The following is a 16,224-nucleotide window of genomic DNA, read 5'->3' on the forward strand; positions in this document are numbered from 1 at the left end:
AAAATAACGTAAACGAGATCAAAGAAGCTGTAATCTTGGCTCCAAGCGGGATAATTATACTTCAACGTAAAAAACTCATCTACCCCCTCTGTGTTAAAGGTTCAAATTCATATCAAAATATATGGACGAAGAAGACAGCTCTTCAAAGTCTCAAATAAGTTTGATTAAAACTTTTAAATTTCAACATATGTAACTGTTTTGTAAGAAGCATACCACATTTTTTTGTACTAAAAAAATTTCCAGGTTCATCAGTGGTCACACTTCGAAATTTGGTTTTCTTTGACTTTGGAATTCGGAAATAAATAAAATAAAACTTTTCTAAACGAATATGTATTTCTTAGCTACATAATTTATACATCATACCTAAATTAATTATACAAATCTATTTTGTTTTTACTATATAGATACAAAAACTCTTACTATATACTGTAGTATTTTAGACAATAAAGCGACTAGAGAGAAATTTGGTCTCCTAGTAATAATAATTCATTTGAAAACAACATATAGAATGATCCAAGAGTAAGGAACACGAAGTATATCTAAAAGATCAATAATAATGATACTTAAATAATTTCTTTTTAAAGGAATAACACGGACGACATCTTTAGTATTCCATACTCTATTCCAATTTCTTTATTTATAACTAACATGAAAACAGTTAATGACATATTTTTTTAGGTGTGAAGTTAAATGCTTTGAATAAATATGGCGCTGCAATACTGATTCAAGAGTTTATTAGGAGACTGCCAACCAAATATCCTGAAACAAAAAATATGAAATTATATACACCATACAATTAGCTTGGGATGGTTATATTATTAGAATTATAATTTACTTAAATATGTAGTTTTATCTTACTATTTCCTACCTTTTAAACATACACAAAATAAGAAAATGTAGAAATGATTATGAAATATTGTCAACTCATCAAGGTAAAAATGCTAACAGTAGTTTCTTACCTTCGTTGGGATCATCGTCTTCTTCTCCCTCGCTACCTTGACCGTTACCATCTGCCCCATTATCTTCAATTTCTTCTTCCAATTCATTTTGATTGAGCGCATCAGCACTTCCACCAAATAATGAAACCTGTTCATGATGCGTTTCCATAACGACACAACAATCGGTTGCAGTTTTCTTTCTATCAAAATGTTTGGAACTGCTTATCGGCTCCTGGTCAGACACACCATAGTGAAGACTCGTGACTAAAGAGGAAGATTCTGCGGATACTAGATGGGTAGGGGAAGTTGAAATCTTGCCGATATGCGTCATATCTGCAATAGAATGGTATTCAATCATATATATTTTCAATAGTTTCATTGATATTTTTTGCTAATCTAAGCAGTTTTCTTCTGCTGCAACTTTAAGCCTTCAAAATTCTCTAATAAGTTTAGACAAATTATGTGGCAAACAATTAAATAATGACAAAATGTGTGATTACATTGAACAGTTGCAAATAATTGAGCACAAAGAAGTTCCAAGTTGGACTTTCTGGAACCATGGGTGATATTCATACTGAACACACCAACACTCACAATGACTGAAGCGCCCTTCAATAACCATGTTTAGACCTTCAGATCCTAAAGATGATAACAGACAGTGTTAATGTTGGTGTGGCGGTAGTGAAACAAAGTGTTCAGTATAAAACAGTGCGTTTTCTTGGGGAAACTTATATGTCACTAGTTTTGGTTATTTAAGATATTCCTTGAACAAAGGGGCTAAAGGAGACAATAAATAAGGTATAATATTACCTGTATAAGTTCCATTTATGCTGCTACTACTGGCCTGCAGACTTTGTTTCCAATCGTGATCTAGATTCTGCATATCTGATGGATCTGGTTCACTACTTGATATACAATGGACCATAGCCTGTTAATTAAAATAGTTTAGAGAATTTCCAAGTTTTGTAAAATATTAAATGGAATCATTATAAATTATTCAACTCTTTATCTATATAGATTAACCTCTCAGACTAATGTCGAGGATTTAACTGATTGATGAAAGGATCACTTTCCTGAATTCGAGTGTATTCAATTAAATGTTATATCATAATACGTTTTTTTAAGGATACAATCTTAGTCAGTAATTTTAAGTTGACTGTCAAGTGTGTATTAAGTATTGGACCAAAATTGTTATTATTAAATATTAATACGATAAATAATGAAAGTTTTTGTTGTTTAGAAAATGTTATAAATTATTATCAGGACATTTATGTTTTATGTTTGATCGAGATGGGTGTGAAGGATGAGTGTTTAAAAATATTTAACTATTGTATGTAATATGGTGGAACAAGCATCTAAGATAAGAAACAAAGACACGAATTTATAAAGCGACAATCAGATCTCTAATGACCTATACATCAGAAACAAGACCAAAAACATCAAAAACGATACAACTCCTTTTGGAGTACAGAAAAATGAAAATTCTCAATCGGATCGCAAGGAAAACATTTCTATACCGAGAAAGAAGCGAGCACTGGTAACAACAGCAAGAGATAAATCTCCAATTGGAACATGGAGTAGATGTCGAACACGAAATAGGAAAAGGAACAGGCTTTAGACCTATTATGGAAGAAAGAAGAACTTTTTATTTAACTATACAGTCTAAAACCGAAGCTATCTAGTTTTAAAAAACTAGGGTAGTCGTGGTCTGACGCTGAGCTGGATATAATTTTTCTTACTATACAATACTTCTATTCAACTAAAACCGACTTTAATAAAATATAAACAATTAATTCTGATTTTGCAAATGTACATGTGGGTGTAATTTAAGGATCCATATGAGGTCTTTCAATTTTCATTTTGTATACCAATTGTTACATTGGAATTAAATACTGTGATGCTTCAAAAAGACATTACATGTCCTCTCCAGTACAAATCAACTTCCCTTCCACTTAGTCATAACAGATGACATGAATTGGTTGTGTTTAACTGTATATCATATATAGTGTGTATAACCCCAATAATATTTGTGCATTTTTAAAATGATATTTCAGATTTAGTTTCAGATAATGATTAAAAAAATTGCTAGTGGAATCTATAAGTTATATTATTAGACAGTTCAAATTATTTTCACAACCTCAAATTTATTTTTCAGTTCTGGTAAAACAAACGTCAACTTGGTTTATTTCAGGAAAAGTTCAAGATTTCTCTATTGAGGTTGAAAATTAATGGTATTCCTGGTGCACCTAGTTTTTTTTGACACTATACTTGGATGAAAAACGATATTAGATATTAATGTAATTACTTGTTTTAACAGACTTATCCAAGCATCCAAATTGTTTAATTTTAATTTGAACGTTTTTTATTTTGTAGAAAAACAAGAAACTCACCATGGTACAAGATTGAGATTCAGATCTAATATTACTTTCATTGCGACCAGTTGAACAGCTCAAGGGTACGGGAGACAACCCATCGTCGTTATGTGTAGTAGTGTCGGCAAGTATGGGGCTCTGCATTTCTGATGCTACTGGAACGGGACTCATAGTGGTAGTATCTGGAGGACTGGACGCAGATATTGTTGACGTTTGACAAGAGGTGTTTGTGATAATTGCCTGAACGTTTTGATTTACAGCCGTTTGTGTTGAAACTGACTGTCTGCAGTGACTAGATGATTTTGGGCTTTCCCTTGATTCCTCAATACCTACAATAAATAATTAAAATTGAATATCTAATAAATAGATATTTAGATAGATATAGTCTTTTCAAAACTATTCCAAATATCATTGGTTGGTTAGGTTAGGTTTTAAGAAAATTAGAAGAAAGTTTCCTTAGCAGTACTTATAACAATAGCTAAAGTTTAATTAACACCATATCAATACTTATAAGCTCACTTACTTGAATTTAACATTGTCGATTTGGATCCCCCCTGTTGATTATTCGGGAAATTCTGCAACCCTTGGTTTGTCAGCATTGTAGTCTGTTGCTGAACTATTGTAGTGTTCTGTTGAAGAAACGTGGTATTTTGATTTGATGTTTGATTTGATACAGGTATAGTGGATGCTGGAGAACACGGCACAATCAAAGTTTGACCATTCATATGTATGTATTCTTGCTGGGGGGGTTGTAACGAATTGTTAGAGCGTATCTGCTGCGGGGGACTGTTAAAAGTTACTTGTTGATTAGGACTGACGCTTGCTACTAATGGGCTCAACTGCCCGCTAAACTGGGAACCATTCATGATAAACTGTCCTCCATTTGGGGATAAAAATTGTGCAACGGGACTGTGCTGTTGTTGGATTAACTTTCCTTGGGATGTCGGAGTTCTTATAACCATTCCCGAAGGACCAGTTGCGAATATAGTTTGTCCATTGTTGAATAAAGTGTTATTTTGAACAGATGTCAGCATATTTTGTCCATTAACATTCTGAAATTGGAGCTGCATTCCCAAATTTGAAGTATCTTGAAGGATTGTAGCTGTACCATCTGGATTTACAACCATACCCCCCAAATTAGGTACAATAAATTGATGAATTGCTGGAAAATTTTGAACCATTCCAGTACCATTTATCAAATTCACTGGTTGTAGCAGATTTATTTGTTGTGATTGAGAGTTAGTTATTAATTGTTGAGTGCCTAAGTTAGAGTTGGTCATAGAAGGGTCACTCATGATAATTTGAGCAGGTGCTCCAGTTTTATTAGGTACGATAGTGACAGCTTGCATTACAGGTGTAGCAGTTACAGACTGTGGACTATTCATTTGTATTTGTTGTGGGAAACCTTGCGGTGATAATACTACACTGGGGTTCTGTTGAGTAGCAAACTGTAGCATGTTGGCAACGGTCTGCGCAGGTTCTTTTCTCTTTTTGCCCTTCTTTTTTGTATCGGGAGATAAAAGAGGAGGCATTCTACGCCCTTCAGTATTATCAATTTGTATTGGTTGTTGAATGATGTTGCCAGTAACAAATTGTGGTAACTGAAGATTCTGTCCTACAGGCACTCCCTCCATAGTCATAGAAATTCCTGGTTGGAGAACAAATGGAGCGGGAAGAGCGTTTACTAAGACAGTTTGTTGACCAAGAACTTGTTGACCGACGGCAGGAATAACAGTACCTACAGATGATGTTACGTTCGTTACCATTGGAGAAACCGTAACAGGAGGCATACCTACAAAACCAGAGTTAGTTTACTATGCTACAATATGATGATAGTCAATTTTTAGAATGACATCATTAATGTTATAATAGTCTCGACTTAGTTAAGGCCAAAAACATTTTCTATTAAATAAACTATTAATAATTAAAAGAGGCCTAAAATCAAGATCATTAAAATCAAGATCATTTGCTTTGTATTCTTACCTTCATTAGTCATAACTTTCTGAGGTGCGTGTACATCTTCATTAGATCCTCCCATGATAACTTGTTCTCCCGATGACACCAATATGTGTTGTTCTTGTGGAATTGCTTCCTTCACAATTTGAGAAGGTTGTGATATATTTGGAATTTGAATACTGCTAACAATACTTTGTACCATTTCTAAAGGAGACTTCGTAACTGGTTGCGATTGGACAGTGGAAGTATTTTGACCAGTTGCTATATACCAATAAAACAAATTAATTTTTTCATGGTTATTTATAGGGAGATAAATAATTTTATTATATTACAGTCACACATATGAACGCTAGGTCAAGGATTCAATATACAGAAATTGTGTTGAAAATTTAATTTTGTTCCAATGCAAGCTCATCTAATAAATTGTTTATCAAATACTAACACTTATACGGCACAAATAATCCAATTCTGCCTGTTTTTTCGTATTTGAAGGCTTGCTACATCCCTAGACCTCGATTCTGTATGTCCATACAGGGATAAGTATGGTTTTGTATATTGCATTTTGTTTTCTATTGTCAGTTGCGATTTTATGTTTATCAGCCAATACATATTTTTTTATTTTTATGTAAGTTGTTTTCTTTTATCCTTGATATGTGCATTCCATGAAGTCTTTGATCAAGATGTAGGCCTAGATATTTCAATTCATTGGGATATGAAATGGATTTGTTCCTCTTTAACACCTATACAGATATTCCACAAGTTTTACATGGAATCAAGGTATATATTATGGAGTAGCAATTCTGTAGGCAAAATCCCCTATGCAGTTGATTTGTAGTTACGATATGATACAAACAACTGTCAGAGAACCGAAATTCTTGAAAATAAATACTTGACTGGAGTTGTGACTCACAATTATGTGAAAGTAAATCGACACCAACTTTAGTAGCTGAAACCATCCTCTCTTAATAGTATGGCTTGAGCATATTCATTGTATGTCAAATTTCGATTTTGGCTCTCCATAATAAACAAATTGATAAAACACTTTACATTTGAAAACAAAATTGATTCCTTGTTTTCCAAATATTTATTGTAATTATGCATAAAGAAATTTAAAATAAAATGATAAATTTGAGCCTGGTTTATCCCAAAAGATTATAAAGATTGATTTATAACGGGGAGAAACACTTTTTTCATAATTTCAAGTGGTATTTGAAATTGTATTGAAAACATCCCCAATAACCATTCAACATAACAAAGCTGTATAGCTTATCAGATTTTAATTCATCTAAAGGGTTTCGGAAGCAAGAAAAACCAAAACCATATCTGTTGGGCAAATTGTTGAAAAATATAATATTAGCCCTAATGTAGTATATATTTTACTAACCTCTAGTTACGAAGGAGCCCGTTATAGAAGAAGGAGTATTCAATGAAGTTGTAGTAGTATTGGTTCTACCAGCTAAAACTGATGTAATTGTATTGCTGCCCACAGTTCTACTACTCGCCATAGTAGTAACTAGGGGTGAAGCTTGAGAATGGAAGCAACAAACATTATCAGTATCTTTACACAATGTGGATCGATTGTGACCTATAAACTCGTTAGTATGGTCAACTTGATTATAAGCAGCATACAATCCTGTACTAGATATTTGAGAATTGTCTACCATCCTTTCTGGTGTCGGAGGATCCGAATTATTGTCCATTGGAGAAATATTACTAGTGCTGACAGTACCTCCTTGTATAGGTTGTATATCTACATTGTTTTGATTAAATTGCTTTTCAAATGACGTTGAAGAAGTTACTGGATCATCTAAAGTCCCTGGTACATTTGAACTACTTGGTCTCCCTGTTTTCACAGGATAGTTAACCTGGAATCCTTCAGTGACACAACAACGGCAATGTGCAGAATACTGATGTGACTTATTATTCCCAAAGTTCGGTTGAACTTGTATTATATTATTTTGTTGAAGAGGTGAAATGGGTTTACAAGCTTCCTGTTGAATACTACTGAAATTATTGCGGGACGTTTTTAGAAGATTATTCACTGATTCATTTATCATTACATTATTGGAAGGGGGTAATTCTTGTGAAGGCGAACTTGTAGGACTGCTATTAAGATTTTGTTGTAGAGGATTCTGACATAAAGACCCTGGGCTGTTGCACGTGAAACCAGCACATCCAGTAGCGCCTGAAAATACAATACATATAATTATATTGACAGAATATTAAATGACTTTCCATATATCCAATGTACATTACTTTGTACTATAATTTTTTATAAGATTAAGTTTTATTACCTGTTTGTCTATTAATAGTATTGTTTAGCAGAGCCGTTTGTTGTGCTAAATACCCACTAGGATCCTCCATGAAAGAAGGACTGGAGCTTTTGATATTTTGCGAAAAGTTATTCATCATTACTGATCTATTTTCTTGAGGTATGTGTCTTATGTCAATGTTGGGACAGGAGAAGTGATTATTGGTACATGATCCTTCCACCTAAAATATGTATATTTACATGTTCATACTTGTTTTCATATTCAGCGTAGTCAATGCTCTTAAGAAAATTTTACTAAAACATTTTTTGAAAATACTTGTTCCTTTCTTATGATATGAATGTCAAGATGTTAATGCTAAAAGTAATAATCTTCAATACATTAACTTTTTAAAGCCAAAATCTGGGGTAAACAATAGATTTCAATGGCCAAAGAGAGAATTGGAGAGAAAAAAGTTTTCTTTGATGTTTTAATGAATTTTTTTTTATGGAGGAATGAAAATAATCAAATAATAAAAATCGGATAGCTGATAATAGTGGCAGAAAAAGATTGGTCATTTAAACAGAAAATAAACCAAAAAAGGTTGAAAATTGAGAAGCAAAAATGTATTTCTTTAGAGGAATTGAATAGAAACAATAGTGGAAGCAGAGCAATAGTGTTAGTAGGAAAGCAACAGAAAATCAAAATTCTAGTTATTTAAAATAAACAGTCAGTGAAGAACGAAATATTCAAGGCAATAATTATTTCACATCCTTTAAGCAACAGATGATGAAATGAAATATTCTAACAAATGAATATGAATGTCAGTACATAGTGAATATAGTTACATACCGATGCAGAAGAAAAAACTTACCAGTCGATAGGGTCTATTTTTAGTAAACTTCCCCATCTTAACCTTTTTCCTCCTCATATCTTCCTGGCAAACGGCTACTGGGGGTGTATGTTGATACAAAGGTGGTACCCTCTCGCAAATATTTGCTTGATTCTGCTGTTGCTGTTCTAATTGTTTCTGCTGTTGTTCCAGTTGTTGTTGTTCTAATTGCTTTTGTTGATGTACCAGATGCTTCTGCTGTTCAATGGTGGTTGATCTACGAAGCATTTGATTGGACCAGTTCACTTTTTGCATATTGGGTTGTGTACCCGCCTGCATATTTTGATTTGGTTGGTAGACCATACGATGAGGTCTGAAGCCTGTATTTGCCTGATTGTATGGCCTTACGTGCCTATGCGGAGCACATAGTTGAACCTTCAAACAATTAATAAAGTTAAATGTCGACCTAGACGATTTTAACATTAATATTTATTCAAGATAGTCAATAAATTGATGGTTTTTCATGGATAACAAACAATGATTTGAAAATAAGGGTAGGTTGGTTTACAAATTATTATTCTTTACAACTCAAGGTACTACAGTATAAGTAAAGCTTTACAACATTATACTCTGCTTTTCTACATTCCGCTTTATACCAAACTCAGCATTCTTAAATCTATGTATAGCTCATATCTATTAGTTTTAAGGTAAAGTTCCTAATTATTATCAATTTTCTTTGACAAACAGAAACTCATATACTTATGTAGTAAAAAAGATACCAAGATTTTTATAAGAATAATTAGCCAATGATTAAGTTTGTAGGAATAGCCAAAATATATAGCAATAGAAAAAAAGGCGGCCTCTTTTTAGATGGACTGATCAAGTTCATGAAGATTTACAAACAATGAATGTGAGAGAATGAGGAATGTTGGTGGAAAACAGACTAGTTTGGAGGCGAATTATCGAGGAATCCAAGGCTCACACAAGCTGTAGTGCCAATTGCTAAAGTAAGGTAATTCATCAATGAGTTAATAAAGTTCCAAAGAACACTACCTGTTGATACTGTTGAGGATTGCAAAATTGTGGTTGAAGTGGCTGCATATGGCGTTTTGGTTGATTCCTGTCAACCATTTGGTGAGTCTCCATGACCTTTTGTGTATTAGGTGCATTTACCCGAACAATTTGTATGTGTTGAGGCCTTCCCGGTCCAGTAGGTTCAGTTGGTTGGCGACTAATAAAAATTCTATGTTCTTCAGGTTGATCTACTTTTGGCATTTGGGTTATCATGCGAGGACCTAGAAGCATATGTATAATTTTCGTGAATGTTTTCATATGAGAAGTATTTTAGATATCTCAAATTGCACATACGTAAATAACCAACAATTTAAATACACCTTCTTGTAATGGATTATTATGAAGTTATTTGAAAAAAGTACAAAGGAACTGATGGTTTTATTGATTTGAAGAATTGTCGTTTTCATTTAAACGCAATTATAATTTGGGGCATTATGTCAGATGTTTATTATTATGAAGGATATTTCCAATGGTTACTCAGATAGTAAATAAAATACACCATGAATTATTCCTATATTTGTTTAATAATATAGTAATTTTGCACTAACCTGGTGGTTGAGGCATATGATAAACATTTCCTTGATTATTAGCAGGACCTCGAACATGTAAAATTTGTCCATTCGAACCCATCACTTGTCTGGGTTGTGAATTGTAAACAGGCATATTATTCATTTGATGGACAGGAGGATCATTTTTTATAACATCTGGGGAAGGTATATCGTTGTTTATATTCGATTGTTGAACCATTACTGTACTATCACCTAATATCACTCTATTACCTTGTTGATCTTGATATTTTATTACATGGTTCTGTTGTTGATTATTTGCAGGATAATCAGAAAACACCTAAAAATAGATTTTCGTATTAAATGACTACAACATGCATCAACTAGGATGAAGTACTGCAGGTTAGGCTGATAGAGCTTTCCTCTTCACTCCAGAAAATAAAAACATATTTGTCTCTTACATAAAAGTGGGTAGTAGGCATGTATAATAGAATTATAAAGGAGCTGAAACTTTCATTTATTATCAAAAAATTTTAGCACCATTGAAAAAAATTGGTTACAATTTCTTACCTCAACTGCTAATTTGAAATTACGTATATGAAACAAGAAAAAACTAAGTTTGATATATTGATACTGATTTTCAGAAAATCTATGTTAATAGTGGTAAAAATGTCCCAGGAAGAGGAATAAAGGAATTTTAGGCAAACAATAGATATATTTTGAAAATAAAATGTAGATATGTGAAAGGTAAATAAGTACTTTATTATTAGATATAGTTTAGAGCGGACCTGTTGTGCTGCTGCTTTATCTGTATTTTGATTTAATGCTACTTTTTCCCGGTGTGTCATTAACTGAGAAACAGGAACTCCGTCTATATAAGGTAAGCCAATTCTTCTTTTCTTTTTTTTCATACCAAGTTCTGAAAAAAGTAGAGGTGGCAAGATTAAAAATAATAACAATAACACCACAAGTAGTAAATTATATATTTACCTCTTTGGAATTTAATATTAGAATCAAGTGGCGGGCCTTCGAGAGGAACTAAAGGCATTATTTTTCTTTTGTGGTTGCACAATTTTGTCATATTTGATTTAGAATCGGGTTGCATAACATATGGTTTCCCAATCACCTAAAACATATGATATACTTTATAATATGAGGAAAATGGTTCATGGAGACCATTTTAAATATCAAGCAAACACTTTCAGTGTTGAGCAATTTTTTACACATGTAAGCACAGTTTTAGTAATCAAATAATTTGTGAGATATGAGATAACCAAATTTTGTAAACATTTTCATCCTTTTGTTTGCACTGCAATAATTCATTATTTTATTACAAAGATGTTATGTAACTCACCTTAGGATCAAAATTAAATACAGATTCATGTTTGAAATGACATTCTAATCCGCACTTACAAGTACCAGCGGTTAATAAGTATTCCTTTATTTGATCGGGTGACCTTAAAGCTGTGCAGCTAGGACTAAAAATAAAATATATATATATACATTTTTGTGAGAGATTTTAGGGGCATAATTTGATCAACAGAAAAAAATCATTTCAGGAATTTTATTGGCGTTTTTTTAAAATTAATAAAAATTATTAGAAATAAACCTACACAAGGTTTCGAATTCTATGTAAAATAAAATAAACAGTGGTTTACATAATTATAGAAAAACACACCACAAATCACACTAATTCTAAATTGCAAATTTGCAAGACCAAAACTGATTTTAATCATCATTAGCTATTGCCCAAGGGAAAGAAAAAGCTGTATAGAACTCCAACAACTTACTACTCCCACTTCAACAAGACACAAAAGACTACAAATGGTAAACCATAGGTTTCTGAAGACTTAATAGTGTGTTCTTCAGTATTGAGTGTCTACATATAAACCCATATAACAAGAAAAAAAGTTACACACACACATATAATATATATATATATATATGTATGTATATAGTGGTGTTTTATTGGAAACGTGGCAAGGAAACACCGAAGTGGACTAACTTCAATATATTTTCCGAGCTTTTGAATACTTATGTAATCATCTGGGAAATAATAGATTGAGAACTCAATGGAATTCAAAATTCAATAATCAAATTGAAAAGAAAAGTCAAAACGTCAAAATTTATCTTTCTTTTAAAAGTTATAAAAAAAACTAATTTTAAGATCAAGAACATTTAGATGCATTAATATATCAAAAGGTCTAAGAAATTGAAGAAATTGAAGAATATATATATATATATATATATATATATATATATATATATATATATATATATATATATATAAACCTCACAACCTCTGGCTTTAACAGATTGGATGATGTTTCCATTGCTTAGTATTTTATTAATTGATCTATTATTTTAAATTCTCCAGTCTGCTTAGTACAGAATCCAAGTTTAGTTTTTTGGGGAATTGAAACTAACTAAAAGCTTCTACAGGATTCATTATATTTTCTGTAGCTATGATAATATTTTGAATTTTTAACTTCAAGTCCCGCTGTAAAATGTTTGGTCTTAGAAAAATCACTTGATAAGTTAAGACTGTAATCAGCAATTTTTTTGGTAAAGACGCATATAACATTCAGCAGGAATCTTTGATATTGGTCAATACAACTCTTAAATTTAAACTGTTAGTACAGAATAAGATATTTCTATTTATGTTAATCAAGCACATCCACAATTTATTCAAGCATTTATGCAGAAGGTAAATAAATAAATTACAGCACAAATTCAAAATTGAGAAATGCCAAGAATCTCAAAAATTTTAAATATACTACATATTAAAAGAACCAACCTTATATAAATAACTGATCCATTGTTCAATAGTCTTTTCCAACCATATGGTACAGTAATTGTTGGCCTCTGAAGTGTACCATAATTATCAATTAATTGATTATTTGATTGTTGTTGCATCTGTTGCTGTTGAAGTTGTAGCTGTTGTTGTTGTTGCAAAGGAGATCCAACTGTAAGTACCACATTACCAGATTGTAAATTTATGTTAGGATCATAAACAACCATTTCAGAGGTTTGATTTGGTAGCACTTGTGAACCATCATCGGAGGAACTCAAACTACTGCAACTGGAGTCTGCTGCTTCTAGTCGAACAGTGTCATAGCACATGCCCTATACAACAAGAGTTTGTAGTTGTAGATGTTGGAAATTGCTTTATTTTGTTATTTTACATTCTTAAATTTTTCTTATTTATCAAACTAGTGTTACCACAGTTATATTAAATACTTGCCTGTACAGGTATGTCTGTTCCCACAACCTTTGTATAATCTTGTTCCACATAAGTTTCACAACTAGAACAATCTTCACGTACTCTAACATTGTTGCAGATAGACCCAGGAGTTTGCTTCCCTTCCTGTTGGAGAATATCCACATTCTCACAATTACCATTATGGAAAGTACCATCGTTTACAATATTTTGTGAATATTCTGATTGTGGCAAAGGTGGATAATTATATCTAAGAAAATAATGAAATATATTATTGAATTAAAAAAAATATCTAGGTATAATAAAAAGTATGTATATATACTAGAGTCAAGGACAGACAGACAAAAACGTTTTTTATATAAAATTCAAGTAAGAAAAAAAGTTTTTTCAAATAACAAGAATAGCACAATATATAGTCAATGATCTTTTGATGCAATGCACCCTGAATTGGATGAAGATGCAATGATTAGCGAACGGCTCAACACAAAGCCATAACTCACTTTTCTTCTGTTTTCTCACAAACTGATATTTTTTTTTCCAAGCTGAAGTTCAAATTTTTTTTAGCCAGTACAAGAACCATTTAGACTCTAAATAAGGCCAAAGATTTTTCCATGATTAGTTATAAATTCTTTTTGTGTTTTCTCTTAAGCTTCTGCTACACATTAAATGACATATTTGATGGAAATTTTCTCAAGATAATTAATTCTTTATTCTCTTTGAAAATGTTCCAAAGAAGCTTTTTTCTGTAATTCTGTTGCAAAGCCTTCAAAACTCCCAGTTCCATCAGTGGAAGCTTTTTTGTGACAGAAGCATTGCAGTAGGTTAACCCAGTTCTTAGAATATTTTAAATCCTGGCGCAGATTGTTCATCTTGCAAAGCAGGACTTTCAGTAAGAGATGCTTTAAAGCTGAGTCCTGTCTCATCTGTGTTGTAAACCTGCTGTGGTGAGTAAGAAAAAAATGATATCTTTAAAGTTTCTCAAAGTATTCAAAAGCTGCTTTATTGTCCACTGACAGTTTCTGCTCAGTTATTGAGAGCTGTCTGATTCCATGTCCTGTCTTTGTTTCTGTATATGATAAGACCCAATGTATAAACTTATTCAATTGCATCACTTTTCGTTGAATCAGAGGGCCAGTAATATGGATTCCTTTTCATCTTTATGGATGAACCATAGATAAAGTTTTCTTGTAAGGAAACATTGTCTTTTGCTACTTAAACAATAAGAACAATTTTTAAAAATAAAGAAAAAATACTGTCATCAGAAATTGCGACTATGTTAAGCTCTACAACGAAAATAACCTGTTTTAGTTCTAGAAAAAAAGATTGTAAGTATTCTGAGTATTAAAAAATATTTCTAAATAAATATAATTACCCAGGTCTACTTTGAGGTACAGTATTATTATAGTATTCACGTTGTTGTATATTGTCAACTTGCTGCTGTTTTATACCATAGTCAACAAGTTTAATAGTTGGTTTTTCCCTAAAAGCTTTTGCAGGTCCAACCATAGAAGTGTTTTGATTTGAGAGGGTATCATAGCCATTGCCTGGAAATATATATTTTAAAATGTTGGGTTGTTTATCATTATGCTTCAACTCTACTAAACAACTAAAGAATTTTCAATAAATATCCATAGAATAAGATTAAGTTGGAGCAAAATTGTTACAAAAAGTATTGAAATATATTATATCAAACAAATGTAAGTAAACTAAACATTATTTATGAACAAAATGATTATCAAAATATTTACTACCTTGAACAATGTGATTAGTTTCTTGTACATTTTGCTGTCCTAAAGAGTATGCCTGTGCAAAATTGTCATCAGAAACATACACGATAACATTTTGAATGCCAGTGGCTGCTGATAAGTCAGGTTTTCCTGCCATCGTAGCTACATACCAATGGCTCTGTTTTAGAGCTTCCTTTCAACTTACAGTTAATCTGAAATTATGAAACTAAAGTTTTTCTCCTTTTGATAGTAATAACATATTTCAATAATATTTTTATTTTACCACTAAAAATAATTATTTGATGTTTCTTGATTAGGGAAACTTATAGTCCAAGAAAATGGAATACAACTCAAATTTTGCTATAATTTCAATGACCTATTTTTCTAGTGCACATAAATATTAGACAGGCAGTTAAAATATCTATAGGCACACAAATATTGGAAATAAAATACATTTAACAAAAAATTAGTTCAAAATATTTTTGTTTGTATAACCAGCCTCATATGCATAACAAGACACTCCCTTTCTTTTGGGATCACAACAAACAAAATATGAGGTATGGCATTTACAGAAATGAAATGTCCTTATAGAATTTATAATCAATACAACTTTTACAAAAAAAATGATAAAAAAACTGTTGTCTTTTCACTAAATAAGAAAACTTTTTGACAGAAAGTTAGGCTAGTGAAATGACATTGGAGAATAAAGGAAGGCTGGAAACTAAAAAATAACGAATATAAAATACCTGCATGTCGTATAGGCGAATCCTAAATGAAATAGATTTTTCCAAATTACCATTACAATCTGTTAAAAAACAGAAAATAGTTTATACACTCGATATATGTATTTGAATTGACTCTAGTGTCAGCCTAACACCTGCTGATGTAAAATTAGTTTGTATACCATGGGAACGTAACCCATATCGTTATATCTTATTTATAATTGAATAAATGAATATTGAAATATTAAAATAAAGAATAAGAAACTTGATAATTTGTTCTTTTTAATAACTAACACTAAATAAAACATAAAACAGTCACTAGCAAATGGAATTCTTCCCCCACTCTATACAACTATAGGAGACAGCGCGACAACCGACAGCTTTATGACAGAAGAAGATTTTGGTTGCAGTTAAAGGAGTGTCTCCATAGATAAAGTTAATCGTGGCATTTGAATATTTAACCAATAAGTTAGATCCGTTTTGATTGTACCATATTAACCTTTTCCCTATTTTTTTCCCAATTAGATGAGTGAACTTGCGTAATAGTGAACTGAATTAACTAAAATAATCGATTTTCATAAAGTATTCTATTTATTTCTGCTTAATTGAGCGAGTAAAATATGTTGCC

General features: G+C 31.8%; 1 protein-coding gene across 1 annotated transcript; it reads right to left on the reverse strand.

Annotated features, from left to right (window-relative positions):
- Window positions 1–314: 314 nt before the first annotated feature.
- Window positions 315–15,982, reverse strand: LOC130446077 (uncharacterized). Its single transcript, XM_056782127.1, has 19 exons — window positions 15,621–15,982; window positions 14,899–15,086; window positions 14,520–14,691; window positions 13,172–13,397; window positions 12,725–13,053; window positions 11,282–11,405; window positions 10,918–11,053; window positions 10,716–10,846; window positions 9,970–10,267; window positions 9,401–9,642; window positions 8,390–8,782; window positions 7,561–7,759; window positions 6,651–7,451; window positions 5,294–5,527; window positions 3,834–5,102; window positions 3,329–3,639; window positions 1,749–1,866; window positions 960–1,271; window positions 315–759 (listed from the first exon to the last, which is right to left on the reverse strand). Exons 2-19 carry the CDS (start codon window positions 15,029–15,031, stop codon window positions 725–727), a joined length of 5,463 nt encoding a protein of 1,820 aa, XP_056638105.1. The 5' UTR covers window positions 15,032–15,086; window positions 15,621–15,982; the 3' UTR covers window positions 315–724.
- Between the last annotated feature and the right edge of the window lie 242 nt (window positions 15,983–16,224).

The sequence above is a fragment of the Diorhabda sublineata genome, chromosome 6 (assembly GCF_026230105.1).
Source record: "Diorhabda sublineata isolate icDioSubl1.1 chromosome 6, icDioSubl1.1, whole genome shotgun sequence".
NCBI classification, from domain to species: Eukaryota; Metazoa; Arthropoda; class Insecta; order Coleoptera; family Chrysomelidae; genus Diorhabda; species Diorhabda sublineata.